The sequence below is a fragment of the Notamacropus eugenii genome, chromosome 6 (assembly GCF_028372415.1).
Source record: "Notamacropus eugenii isolate mMacEug1 chromosome 6, mMacEug1.pri_v2, whole genome shotgun sequence".
Taxonomy (NCBI): Eukaryota; Metazoa; Chordata; class Mammalia; order Diprotodontia; family Macropodidae; genus Notamacropus; species Notamacropus eugenii.
This window is the reverse complement of record NC_092877.1, coordinates 42,102,837-42,115,277: the sequence shown is the minus strand read 5'-3', so window position 1 is coordinate 42,115,277 and position 12,441 is coordinate 42,102,837. Positions and strand designations below refer to the sequence as shown.

Sequence of the window (12,441 nt, the reverse complement as noted above, 5' to 3'; positions counted from 1 at the left end):
TGGAAGATGATATCTACGCTCTTTTTTTGATCATGGTTTTCAGGTAGACCAATAATTTTTAAATGATCTCTCTTGGATCCATTTTTCAGGTCAGTTGTTTTTCCACTGAGATATTTCACATTGTCTTCTATTTTTTCATTTTTTTGGTTTTGTTTTATAATTTCTTGGTTTCTTATAAAGTCATTAGTTTCCATATGCTCCATTCTAATTTTTAAAGAACTATTTTCTTCAGTGAGCTTTTAAACCTCCTTTCCATTTGACCAATTCTGCTTTTTAAACTACTCTTCTCCTCATTGGCTTTTTGGATCTCTTTTGCCATTTGGGTTAGTCTGTTTTTAAACGTGTTATTTTCTTCAGCATTTTTTGGGGTCTCCTTTAGCAAGCTATTGACTAGCTTTTCATGATTTTCTTGCATTGCTCTCATTTCTCTTCCCAATTTTTCCTCCACCTCTCTTACTTGATTTTCAAAATCCTTTTTGAGCTCTTCCATGGCCTGAGACGATTGCATATTTTTTTGGAGCTTTTGGATGTAGAAGTCTTGACTTTGATATCTTCCTCTGATGATGTACTTTCTTCTTCCTCATCTGAAAGAATGGAAGAAAATACCTTTTCACCAAGAAAGTAACCTTCTACAGTCTTATTTTTTTCCCCTTTTGTTTGGGCATTTTCCCAGTCAGTTACTTGACTTTTGAGTCCTTCGTCACGTGGAGGGTATACTATCCTAGGCTTCAGAGGTTTTGTGCAGCTGTTCTCTGAGACATCTCTAGGGACCTATAAGTTCTCAGTTCCTCCAAGGTGGCACAATCAAGGGAAAGGAGTTTGCTCCTCTCCTGGCCTGCACTCTGGTCTGGGAGCAACCACAAGCACTTTTTTCTGCCCTGGAACTGCGAGTACGGTTCCCTCTCCACAGCCACCACCAACTCCACCACACCAGCGCTCTTCCACCCCAGGACCACCACTCAGGACTGAGACCCAGATCAGCTGCTTGATTCCCCCAGGGTCTTCAAGGCTAAGTGCTCCAAAAGTGGATGCTACTGACACAGTGGCTGTCACTACCATGGGACCAGGACTGGGGTCAGACCACGTTCCCCTCTTACGTAGGAGAAAAAGCTTTCTTACTGATCTTTGAAGCTGTCTTTGGCATTTGGGGTTGAGGAATCTGGGAACTGCAGCTGTCTGTGACTCAGCACTCTGAGGCCTGCTCCAGTCCTGTCTGTGCTTCGAGCCCCAGGCAAGGCTGAGCTCCTCTCTGTGACTGTTGTGATAGACTTTTCTTGTTGGCCTTCCAGGCTGTCTTGGGCTGGAAATTTCTTTCGCTTTGTCATTTTGTAGCTTCTGCTGCTCTAAAATTTGTTTAGAGTCATTTTTTACTGGTATTTTATGGGGTATGGGAGGAGAGCTAGAGCAAGTCTGTCCTTCTACTCAGCCATCTTGGCTCTGCCCCCCAGGAAATTTTTTCTTAATGTCCCTAGTTCAGGCTTTACAGCTTCCTTTGCCCTTACTGCAGCTGTCTTAGGAAGATTAATAGTCCTCCTTGTGCTCTATACCATTTGAAATGATAAAATTCTGTCATCAAATATTTTTAGAATCTAACATCAGGACCCCCTGTCATGAACTTATAGGAGAATCTGAACAAGAGTTTCACAGGATGGACAGAGATGGATGGGCAGCAGTCTGCCTCATTGGAGGAAGCATCTAAATTGATAAGATTTAATATTCCAATTGATACTCCAATAGAGTATCTAAATGCCAAAATGGGGAAATTTCTGGTCTAGTTCTAACTGAAGAAAGCAATATGTCTGCATAATGATTTATTTTCAAATTAATGTATGATCCTGTTTTAATTTTAAAAAGGAATAGAATATCTGTTGATGGAGATCATTTTTAGCCTTTAACTGCCTTCAAAGAAAACTTTAAATTATCATCAGATTTTAGGTAACTCACTAAAGTTCCTTAAGAAGTCGTGTTCAACTAATTCATTGTTGGTGAAGCTATGAGCTGATCCAACCATTCTGGAGAGCAATTTGGAACTATTCCCAAAGGGCTACAAAAAGGTGCATACCCTCTGACCCAGCAATACCACTTCTGGGACTCTATCCCAAAGAGATTATAGAAATGAGGAAGGGTCCCACATGTACAAAAATATTTATAGCAGCTCTCTTGTGGTGGCCAAAAACTGGAAATCAAGGGGATGCCCATCAATTGGGGAATGGCTGAACAAGTTGTGGTACATGAATATAATGGAATACTATTGTGCTATGAGAAACGATGAACAGGCAGACTTCAGAGAGGCCTGGAAAGACTTATATGAACTGTTGCTGAGTGAAAGGAGCAGAACCAGGAGAACTCTGAACACAGCAACAATCACAGTGTGTGAGGAATTTTTCTGGTAGACTTAGTACTTCATTGAAATGTGTGGACTTAAAAAATTTCCAATGGATGCTTGAAGCAAAATACCTTCCACATCCAGAGAAAGAAGTGCGGAATTGAATCACAGATAGAAGCAGACCATTTTCTTTTGCATTATGTTCTGTTTTGTTTATGGTTTCTCCCTTTCATTTTAATTCTTCTATGCAACATGCATTTAATAGGAATGTACATGTAGAACCTATATAAGATTATACGCCATCTCAGGGAGGGAGTGGGGAGGGATGGAGGAATGAGTGGGCGAGGGAGTGGGCAAAAATCTAAGCTATATGGAAGTGATTGTCAGACACTGAAAACAAATAAAATAATTCAATTAGAAAAAAGGTCATGTTCATGTGCCACGAAAGTTGTTATACTGTATATGGTATGTAGAGCTAAGTAAGAATAACTGTATCATTTCTGACCTTTTTTCCCCTTCTCAATTAGAGCCTTAGAAATATTAAAAGTAAAAGGTCAAAGATCCTGGTCTGTTGGTCTGTCTGTGTCTGACTTGGTTGACAGTATCATAAACAATAAGAAGAAAGTTCATTCTGTATCAATTTTAGCAAAGGTAAACTTTATTCTCTTTGTATCATTATGTTATTACTTTTAACATTAGTGTAATTTGATATTTTTATCTGCATAAATTGGCATATGATAATTATTTGGGGTGTTCGTGTTTTCAGTCCATTTCTTTTATATTAGACATTTGAAAATGACAAATAATTGGTTTTTTTTTTAAATCAGACTTTTATTAACTTTGTTCTCTGACTTATCTGCATTTAAAACTAAGCCACAGTTTAGGGTTGTTGGGTTCCCCCCACCCCTGCCACAGTTTAGTATTAATGTGAATCTTTGAAAGGTAGCTAATGTGTTAGATGATATGACTCTAAAAAGATTTCTACAGTCAGGAATCATGCTGAATTTTAACAGAAGGCAATAACTCAAAGGGAAAACTGCAAAGTCCTATATTTGGGGTTTTTAAATTACATAAGTACACTATGGGGAAATATTCTTTAAAAGCATTCTACATGAAAAGAGAAGTGAATTTTAGTTGACTGCAAACTTACTATGAGTTAACATTGTGATGAGCCAGCCAAAAAATTGATGAAATCTTAACTTATAGTAATGGATTTTTAATATCCAGAACAAAGAAGGTGATATTCTTTATTCTTTGCTAGTCAGGTTACCATTAGAATACTGGTTAGTTCTGGGTGCCATATGTTAGAGAGGACATCAGAAAACTGTACTATGTCCTTGGAAGGATGACTCAGTTGGTGAAAGAGACTCAAAATCATGTCATAGGAATTATGGTTGGAAGAAGTAGGAATGTATTTAATGTGAAAACAAGAAGACTTGACACTTGCTGGCTTTGTGACCGTGGCCACGTCACTTATTCTTTCTAAACCTCAATTTCCCCATCTTTCAGTTGCAGGAGTTGGACTCTTATCACCTCTAGGCCTTTCCAGTTCTAAATCTGTGATTCTATAAGTTGTAGCATGGCAAATTCTGGCTGTCTATATAGAATAATTTTCTAATATCAAAACTGTCCAAAAATGAAATGGATTTTTTTGGTATGATGGTAAATTCTCTTCCTCTGGAGGTATTAGAGTAGAAGCTGCAGGACCCCTTCTTGGTAGTGCCACAGAGTGGATTCATCCATGAAGCAGGGATAAGAATGCAGTGATTCCTAATGTCCTTCCCACCTCCTGGATTTTGTGAATCAGAAACAATGAGTATTGAGGCTTATGTACTTTCTAAGTACCATCAGTAATTTTTTGCTTGTTTCTGATAATGAGGTCTCAGGTACAGAAAATAAGTGAAGAAAGATAAAAGAGAAAAATTCATCTTCTTAAAAAATTAACTTTTAAAAGAACAAATTTAAGATTTTAGCTTATTTTCTTTGTTAAGGATATATATCCACTATATAATCTTTATCTCTCCATTTCAGGGGTATTATAACATAAACAATGAAGTATTTTTAAGCTTACCTTGCATCCTTGGAGACACAGGTGTGTCTGAAGTCATCAATGCCTCAGCAAAGGAAGATCTAGTGATTGAGAAACTCCAGAGCAGTGCATCATCAATTCATAGTCTCCAAAACCAACTGAAACTTTAAAAAGAATTTTCAGTTTTGCAGTTTCTAGTACTAAAGTATACAGTTTTATAAAAGAGGTGGTTTTGAGTTTCTTTCTGTTCATATGACCGCCTAATCTTTATAATGCTTTACTTTATTTTTACAGAGGAAGTACATACCATTATAGCCCCTTTTTTGACTAGTGTTTTTTTGATTATTTGAATGCAAGTTAAAAAGAAAAATGATACCCTGGTGGCCACTTTCCTGTGAAATCTATGCTGTACTTTAATCTTGGGGGCAGTGCAAAATATTTGGACACTTTGCTTGCAATGTGTTTCATTTTTAAATATGTATATAACACACACAAAATTAATCCTTGGGAAATATTTTGAAAATGGTAAGTCTTTTTATTTTTTAAAAGATCCTGTATAACTTTATAATTAATAGATTTGCACTAAGTTTCTGTAGTTGATTCAAGGATTATGCAATTTTTAATAATTGTTATTAAAACTGACAGTTTTGCTAATTATTGAACATGGTATTAGTAAAATACTTCACTCAAGTCAAACATTTAATAAGCAGCTGCTGCTATGTGCATAGTCATATTCTTTCTTTCAATGAATTAACTACCAAAAATGGAAAATCATTTGACATCCACTTTAGAATAACAAAATTCATTTTATTGGTATATCTCAAGGAAATGAAATAACTGTTTTAGTCTTGTCTGCCAGAAGCAATTTTATTTATTTTAACTTCATTTTAATATCTAAGTGTTTCTAGCTTAAAGAGAGAAATGTCCAAAATGGTACAATCTTCCCTGGCTCCTCCCCCTATTCCCTTAGACATATCTCTACCTCAAGGCAATTTGACATAATATTTATAGGAATGAACAAGCAAAATGTCATTCTGTGTTCGAGCTTTATTGTCATTGTAGGTTAACTCTTGAAAAAATATTAATATTGTACTTGGTATTTTAGGTCTGCCAGAAGCAAGTTTATTTAATATTAATTTAATATATCCAGGCATTTTTATCTTATTTTTATCTACTTCAACAAGTAGAATAAATGGTCATGTAATAACTTCAGTTCTTTCCATCACTAGGCTAGTATAAAGTTGGGATTATTAAAATCTTAAATAAAATCATTTCTGGGCTATTTGATTGACAGTATGTTGTTTTCTTCCAGTAGAATGTAAACTCTTTAGGGGCAGGAATTGTTTTATTTTTGTTCTTGTTTTCCCAACAACCTCTCACAGTCCCTGCACATAGTTGGAACTTGAGAAATGCTTGTTGAGTTGAAGAAAGTTACTGTACAAAGGAGAAAAATATTAAATGACCAAGTTAATGCTTGGAGCCCATGTTCCTGAAGGATTGAAGGGGTCCTTTTCCTGGATCAATAATAACCATTTTTAAGTTAGAAAGTGGGCACTTCCTCTTAGGTAAATTACATGGCAGTTGCTTCAGGGATGGAGAAACCAACAAATAAAATCAATTTTAACAAGACAAGAAGTTCTCTGTCCAGCCAGTCAGTTAACAAGCAATCAATAAATGTCAAATATGTGCAGGAATGGCTTCTTATGGAAGGGAAGATTATAGCTGGGACATGAAGAAAAAGCAGGGAACTGGAGATGAGGAGGGAAGAGAATTCCAGGCATGAGGGACAGCCAGTAAAAATACCCAGAATTTGGTGATGGAGTGTCTTGTTCAAGGAACAGATGTCACTGACTCACAGAGAATATGGAAGACAGTAACCTGTAAGAAGACTGGAAAGGAAGGAAAGAGTCGGCTTTGATGCCAAACAGAGGATTTGATATTTGATCTTGGAGGCAATACGGAACCATCGAGTTTATAGAATAGGTGTAGAAGAGGGGTGGTGACAAGGTCAGACTTGTACTTTAAGATCAGTTTGATAGCTACGTGGAGGATGGACTGGAGTAGGGAGGGATTTGATTTGAAGCAGGGAGATTGAACAGCAGGCTAGTGCAGTAATCCAGGTAATAAGTGAATAAAATTTAGGCTACGATGTTGACAGTCAGAGGAGGAAAGGAGGTGTTTTCAAAAGATGTTGCAGAGGCACCATCAACATGTCTTTGTTACAGGTTGGATATGGGTGGGGTGATTGTGAGGAATCAAGGATGGCATCTGGTTGCTAGCCTAGGTGACCGAGATAGGTGGTACTCTCAACATTAATAGGGAAGCTGGAAAGGGGAGAATTTTAGGGGAAAGGTAATTAGTTCAGTTTTAGGCATAGTACATTTAAGATGTCTAATGAATGTCCTGTTTGAGATGTCCAGTAGGCAGTTGGAGATGTGAGTCTGGAGGTGGAGAGGCTAGGGCAGGATAGGTAAATTTGAGGATTATCAGCATAGAGGCAGTAATTGAATCTATGGGAGCTGATGAAACCACCAAGTGAAATAGTATAGAAGGAGAAGAAAAGAAAGACCCACAACAGCCCTAGGAAATCCCCTAGATTAAAGGGCACAGTTTAGATGAAAATCTAGCAAAGGAGGCAGTAGCTTGTCAGATAGGAAGGAAAGAGAAAAGATAGGGTCCTGAAAACAGAAAAGAATATTCAAGATTTAGTTTTCACCCTTAATCCATTTCTCTATGAAAGGCCTTTTGTTCTTGGCCTTCTTCATACTTTTAAAACAGGGAAAAAGTCTGGAAAATATTTTTATACTAAATCAATCAATCCATACCTATTATGCTCCTGCTCTAGGCCAGGGATACAAATAGGGAAAGAAAAAGACAGCTCCTTCACTCAAAGTGCTTACAATCTAATGGGGAAGATAATAAAAGGGAGCAAAAAGTGGGGCTGGGGAAGGTGACTGATGGCATGATGACATCATTGTCGTAACCCCAAAGGAATGCAGCCAGGGGAGAATGTTTATTTCTTAACCTTTCTATAGAAACTGAAAGGGAGATTATTAATATGTTCCTGCAAGTATGTGAATACAAAATTAATTTCCATCGCAAATTTCTACCTCAAATTTTCTAATATTTGATCAACTTATATATACATTTCAATATTTCATAAATGTTGAAAACTATATGAAGCTGATTGAATCACCAATGTGCAATTTAAAAAAAAAAAAAAGCAAAAATCAAGAACTAAGTAGACATGAGAAGCAGCAAATAACTGTTTTTTTCAAACCTTTGGGAACTATAGACTAAGAGAAAAATATGGCTAGAGCAATATAAATCTTTCAGCATTCCAGGGAAAAATAATACAAAGTATTCTTTGGTAATATGGGGAAATTATTAATTACTGAATTGGGAGAAAATTATTAATTGTTGCATTGTTTGAATCTAGCTTTCCAAGGCAAGAAACCAGACTTGTATTTAGAGACCAGACTAGTACAATGCTTAATTTAGGACTCCAGGTCAGGCCAACCCCGGAAAATTTCAAGAGACCCAAAGATTGATATGTGGGATTTCCTTGTAATACATTTTAGTTAATCTATGTGAAATTTAGTCTGTGTGCCTTATTTGGAAACGTATGTGCCAGCCAATCAGATGTTTTCTTGCTGTTTTGTTGGCAACCTATCTGATCTCTGGGGGGGTGGAGAATGCCCTGCGGTCACCTATTTAAGCTCTCCTCTCAACTGAGTAATCTAAACTCCTTCCTAAATTTCTTCAGTTTTTTTTTTTAATTTTATTTTTCATTTTTAACACAGTTCATATCACATAAAAAAATTCCAACTGCTGCTCAAGTGATAACTTCTTTTTAAAGCATTTACAATATAGACCACAAAAGAATTTTTTTGTTTATAAACATTAACCAACAGAGACACAAATAATATTTATGTATAGTAACTTCACAAGCCTTTTACCTAATTGTCTCCACAGTATTACTAAGAATTAAAAGACCCTAATTTATTGTTGTTGGTCTAAAGTCCTAAGCCTAATAGCTTAATAGCCTAATAGCTTAACCTCAGATGTTCCCCTACCAACAATCTATAATTTAATAGATCTGCCATTAAGCTTAAAAACCTTTTGACTATAGGAAATTGCTACTAAGAGTAGGAACATTGCAGGGAACCAATATCTCCCCAGTGTCATGTCAGTTCCAGGCAGGAGTAGATTGTCCACTTGCATTCAGTCAGGCTTAAAGTCTGCCAGGTGTCAGTGGGGAAGTTGAGTCAGGAGAATCCTACCTCAGCCCAGGCTGAACAGCTGCTCTCCCACCCTTCCCAGGAGATCACCTTTTTCAGTTCATACCAGCATCTCACAGGCTTACTGGCATCATAGATTGGAGGCTCAGACTGCCTTTGTTGCCATCTATACCTGGAGTTAGACTCAGAAGGTCAGTTAATAGTCCCATAGCATCTAAAAATGGCAAGTTCCAATAACCAGGTTTCAGATATGACTATAATTTCACTTTGGCTAAGAAACATCTTTTGAGGTAAGTCTTAAGTGGCTTACATGCCTTTCTAGACATGTTCTAGTTCCTGATTAAATAGGAATCATAAAATCAAATTTACCATTAAAACCTTAACTTTTCCATCAATGCCAAATTTTACCCAAGGTTACCTGCCTCTAGGAAATTTAGACTAAAATTCTTTTCCCCAAACTAAAGATGCCTTTGATTTATTCTCAGTAATTAATTCAGTGAATTGTTTTAATACTAATTGCTTTTACATCACTTTGTAACATGTTCGATTTTTCTCCCCATTACTCCCCTCCCCCCCACTTCCTTGCATTCTGATTACTCCTTCCCTCAATGTACCCTCCCTTCTATCACACCCCACCCTTCTCTTATCCTCACCTTCTCTCTTTTCTTGTAGGGCAAGATAAATTTCTATACCTCATTCCCTGTATTTCTTATTTCCCGGTTACATGCAATAAAAATTCTCAACATTCGTTACTAATACTTTGAATTACAACTTCTCTCCCTCCCTCCCTCCCTAACCATCCTCACTGAGAAGGCAAGCAATTCAATAGAGATTAAATATGTGTTGTTTTGCAAAAGACTTCCATAATAATCATGTTGTGTAATACTAACTATATTGCCCTCTATTCTACTCTATCCCCCCTTATTTTTTTTATTCTCTCATTTGACCTTGTCCCTTCCCAAAAGTGTCCCCATTTGCCCTCCCTTCTATCATTCCCCTCACCCCACTTGTCACCTCCTCCCCTACTTTCCCGTGGTGTAAGATAGATTTTCATATCAAATTTAGTGAGCATGTTATTCCCTCCTTCAGCCACATGTGGAGAGAGTAGCTTCACTTTTCCCCCTCCCCTTCTCCCTTTTCGCCCCCATTGAACAAGATTTTTCTTATCTCTTTTATGAGTGATAAATTTGCCCCATTCCATTTCTCCCTTTCTCCTCTCAACATATTCCTCTCTCACCCCTTAATTTTATTTTTTATAGACATCATCCCATCTGATTCAACTCAACCTGTGCTCTCTGTCTATGTGTGTGTGTGTGTGTATGTTTGTCCTCAGCCAATATCAATGAATTAATAGTATTATCTTCCTATATAAAGCATTATTACACCTCACTTGAAAGTAAAGGTTATGGATCTCTCAGTACTCCCTATTTGTAGTTTAAAACCATGAACTAGAGTTTAAAGGAGAGCTTTTTAGTCTCTGACCCTACCCTAACATACTCTATGGTGGTCCTGTGCATCCTTGATTTTATTGGTGTGGATGTTCCCTCCACTGACACAGTTCAAAGATGTGATGAACACAATGTAACACCTACAGATGGTTATTTGGTTTTCTAGCTCACAGGTAAGAGACAGTAAACCCTAATTTGGAGGGAAAAGAGCAGATGTGAAGGTAGAAATGACAAGATTTGGTAATGGGTTGGATTTGTGAGGTGAGAATAGTTAGTTGAAGATGACATAAAAATTGTAAGCCTGAGTAACTGAGAGGATAGTGGTGCCCTCAACAGGAATAGTTAAAGTTCAGAAGAAGAGACAATTTTGTTTTGTTTTTTTTGGAGGGAAGGATAACAGATTCTGTTTTGGACTTGTTAGAAAAATGATATATTACTTGAAAAATAAATTTATAATTTTAGATAGAAGAATAAAGAGGGAAAAATCCATCCTAATATTCTTTGTGGCCCTTAAAATATATATACATATATATGTATATATATATATTTCAAGATGGCTAATGTTTGACCACAAACTTATAAACATTACTACTATTATTTAGAAGGAAATGACTTATTTGTTGCCAAAAATATTTTTTCAATGTAGAAGTTTTCAAGTTCCACCTATAAAAGGACATTATAGTTTACCTGTCAGATTTATAGAAAACTGAAGAATTTATGACCAAAGAAGAGATAAAGAACATTATGAAATACAAAATGGATAATTTTGATTACATTTAATTCAAAAGTTTTTGCATATACAAAGCCAATGCAACCAAGATTAGAAAGGAAGCAGAAAGCTGGGAAATAATTTTTCAACCAGTATCTCTGACAAAGGCCTCATTTCTAAATATTTAAAGAATTGAGTCACATGTATAAGAATACAAGTCATTCCCCAGTTGATAAATGGTCAAAGGATATGAACAGGCAGTTTTCAGAGGAAGAAATTAAATATATCTATAGTCATATGAAAAAATGCTCTAAATCACTATCGATTAGAGAGATGCAAATCAAAACAACTCTGAGGTACCGACCTATCAGATTGGCTAACGTGACAAAACAGGAAGATGATAAGTGTTGGAGAAGATGTGGGAGAGTTGGAACACAAATTCATTGTTAGTGGAGTTGTGAGCTGATCCAACCATTCTGGAGAGCAATTTGGAACTCTGCCCAAAGGGCTACAAAAATGTGCATACCCTTTGACCCAACAATATCGCTGCTAGGACTGTATCCCAAGAGATCATAAAAATGGGAAAGGGTCCCACATGTACAAAAATATTTATAGCAGCTCTCTTTATGGTGGCCAAGAACTGGAAATCAAGGGGATGCCCATCAATTGGGAAATAACTGAACAAGTTGTGGTATATGAATGTAATGGAATACTATAAGAAATGATGAACAGGAAGACTTCAGAGAGGCCTGGAAGGACTTAAATGAGCTGATGCTGAGTGAAAGGAGTAGAACTAGGAGAACTTTGTACACAGCAACAACTATAGTGTGTGAGGAATTTTTCTGGTAGACTTAGTCCTTCGCAGCAATGCAAGGACCTAAAAAATTTCCAGTGGACTCGAGGCAAAATGCCTTCCACATTCAGAGAAAGAACTATAGCATTGGATTGCAGAATGAAGCAGACCATTTTCTTTTGTGTTATGTTTTGTTTTGTTTTATGGTTTCTCCCATTCATTTTAATTCTTCTATTCAACATGACTAAGGTGAAAATGTATTTAATAAGAATGTATGTGTAGACCCTATATAAGATTGCAGGCTGTCTCAGTGAGGGAGAGGAGAAGGAGGAGGGAGAGGGGAAAATCTAAGATATATGGAAGTGATTGTAGAAAACTGAAAATAAAATAATTTTTTTAAAAAAATGCAAATCAAAACTTTTGAGGTACCATATCACACCTATCAGATTGGCTAACATGACAAAACAGGAAAATGATAAACGTTGGAGAAGATGTGAGAAAATTAGAACACTTGCATTTTTGGTGGTTGTGAACTGATCCAACCATTTTGGAGAGCAATTTGGAACTATTCTCCAAGGGCTATAAAACTGTGCATACCCTTTGACCCAGATCATAAAAATGGGGAAAGGAGCCACATGTACAAAAATATATCGGCTCTTTTTGTGGTGTCAAAGAATTGGAAATTGAGGGGATGTCCATCAAGTGGTAAATGGCTGAAAAGTTGTGGCATGTGAATGTAGTGGAATACTGTTGTTACATAAGAAATGATGAGCAGGTAGACTTTAGAAAAACCTGGAAAGACTCACATGAGGTGATGCTGAGTAAGGGAAGCAGAACGAGTAGAACATTGTACACAGTTACAGCCATATTATATGATGACTAACTTTGATAGACT

The 12,441-nt window shown here is 36.7% G+C and overlaps 1 protein-coding gene across 2 annotated transcripts in view; it reads left to right on the top strand.

Annotated features, from left to right (window-relative positions):
* The window catches only part of UEVLD (UEV and lactate/malate dehyrogenase domains), a 55,899-nt gene extending 50,262 nt beyond the window's left edge, over positions 1 to 5,637 (top strand). For both annotated transcript variants that reach the window (XM_072619651.1, XM_072619652.1), the window contains exons 11-12: positions 2,854 to 2,977; positions 4,358 to 5,637. In XM_072619651.1, coding sequence (XP_072475752.1) covers positions 2,854 to 2,977; positions 4,358 to 4,525 — 292 coding nt within the window. In that variant the 3' untranslated portion in view covers positions 4,526 to 5,637. The remainder of the gene's footprint in view (positions 1 to 2,853; positions 2,978 to 4,357) is intronic.
* The last annotated feature ends 6,804 nt before the right edge of the window (positions 5,638 to 12,441 follow it).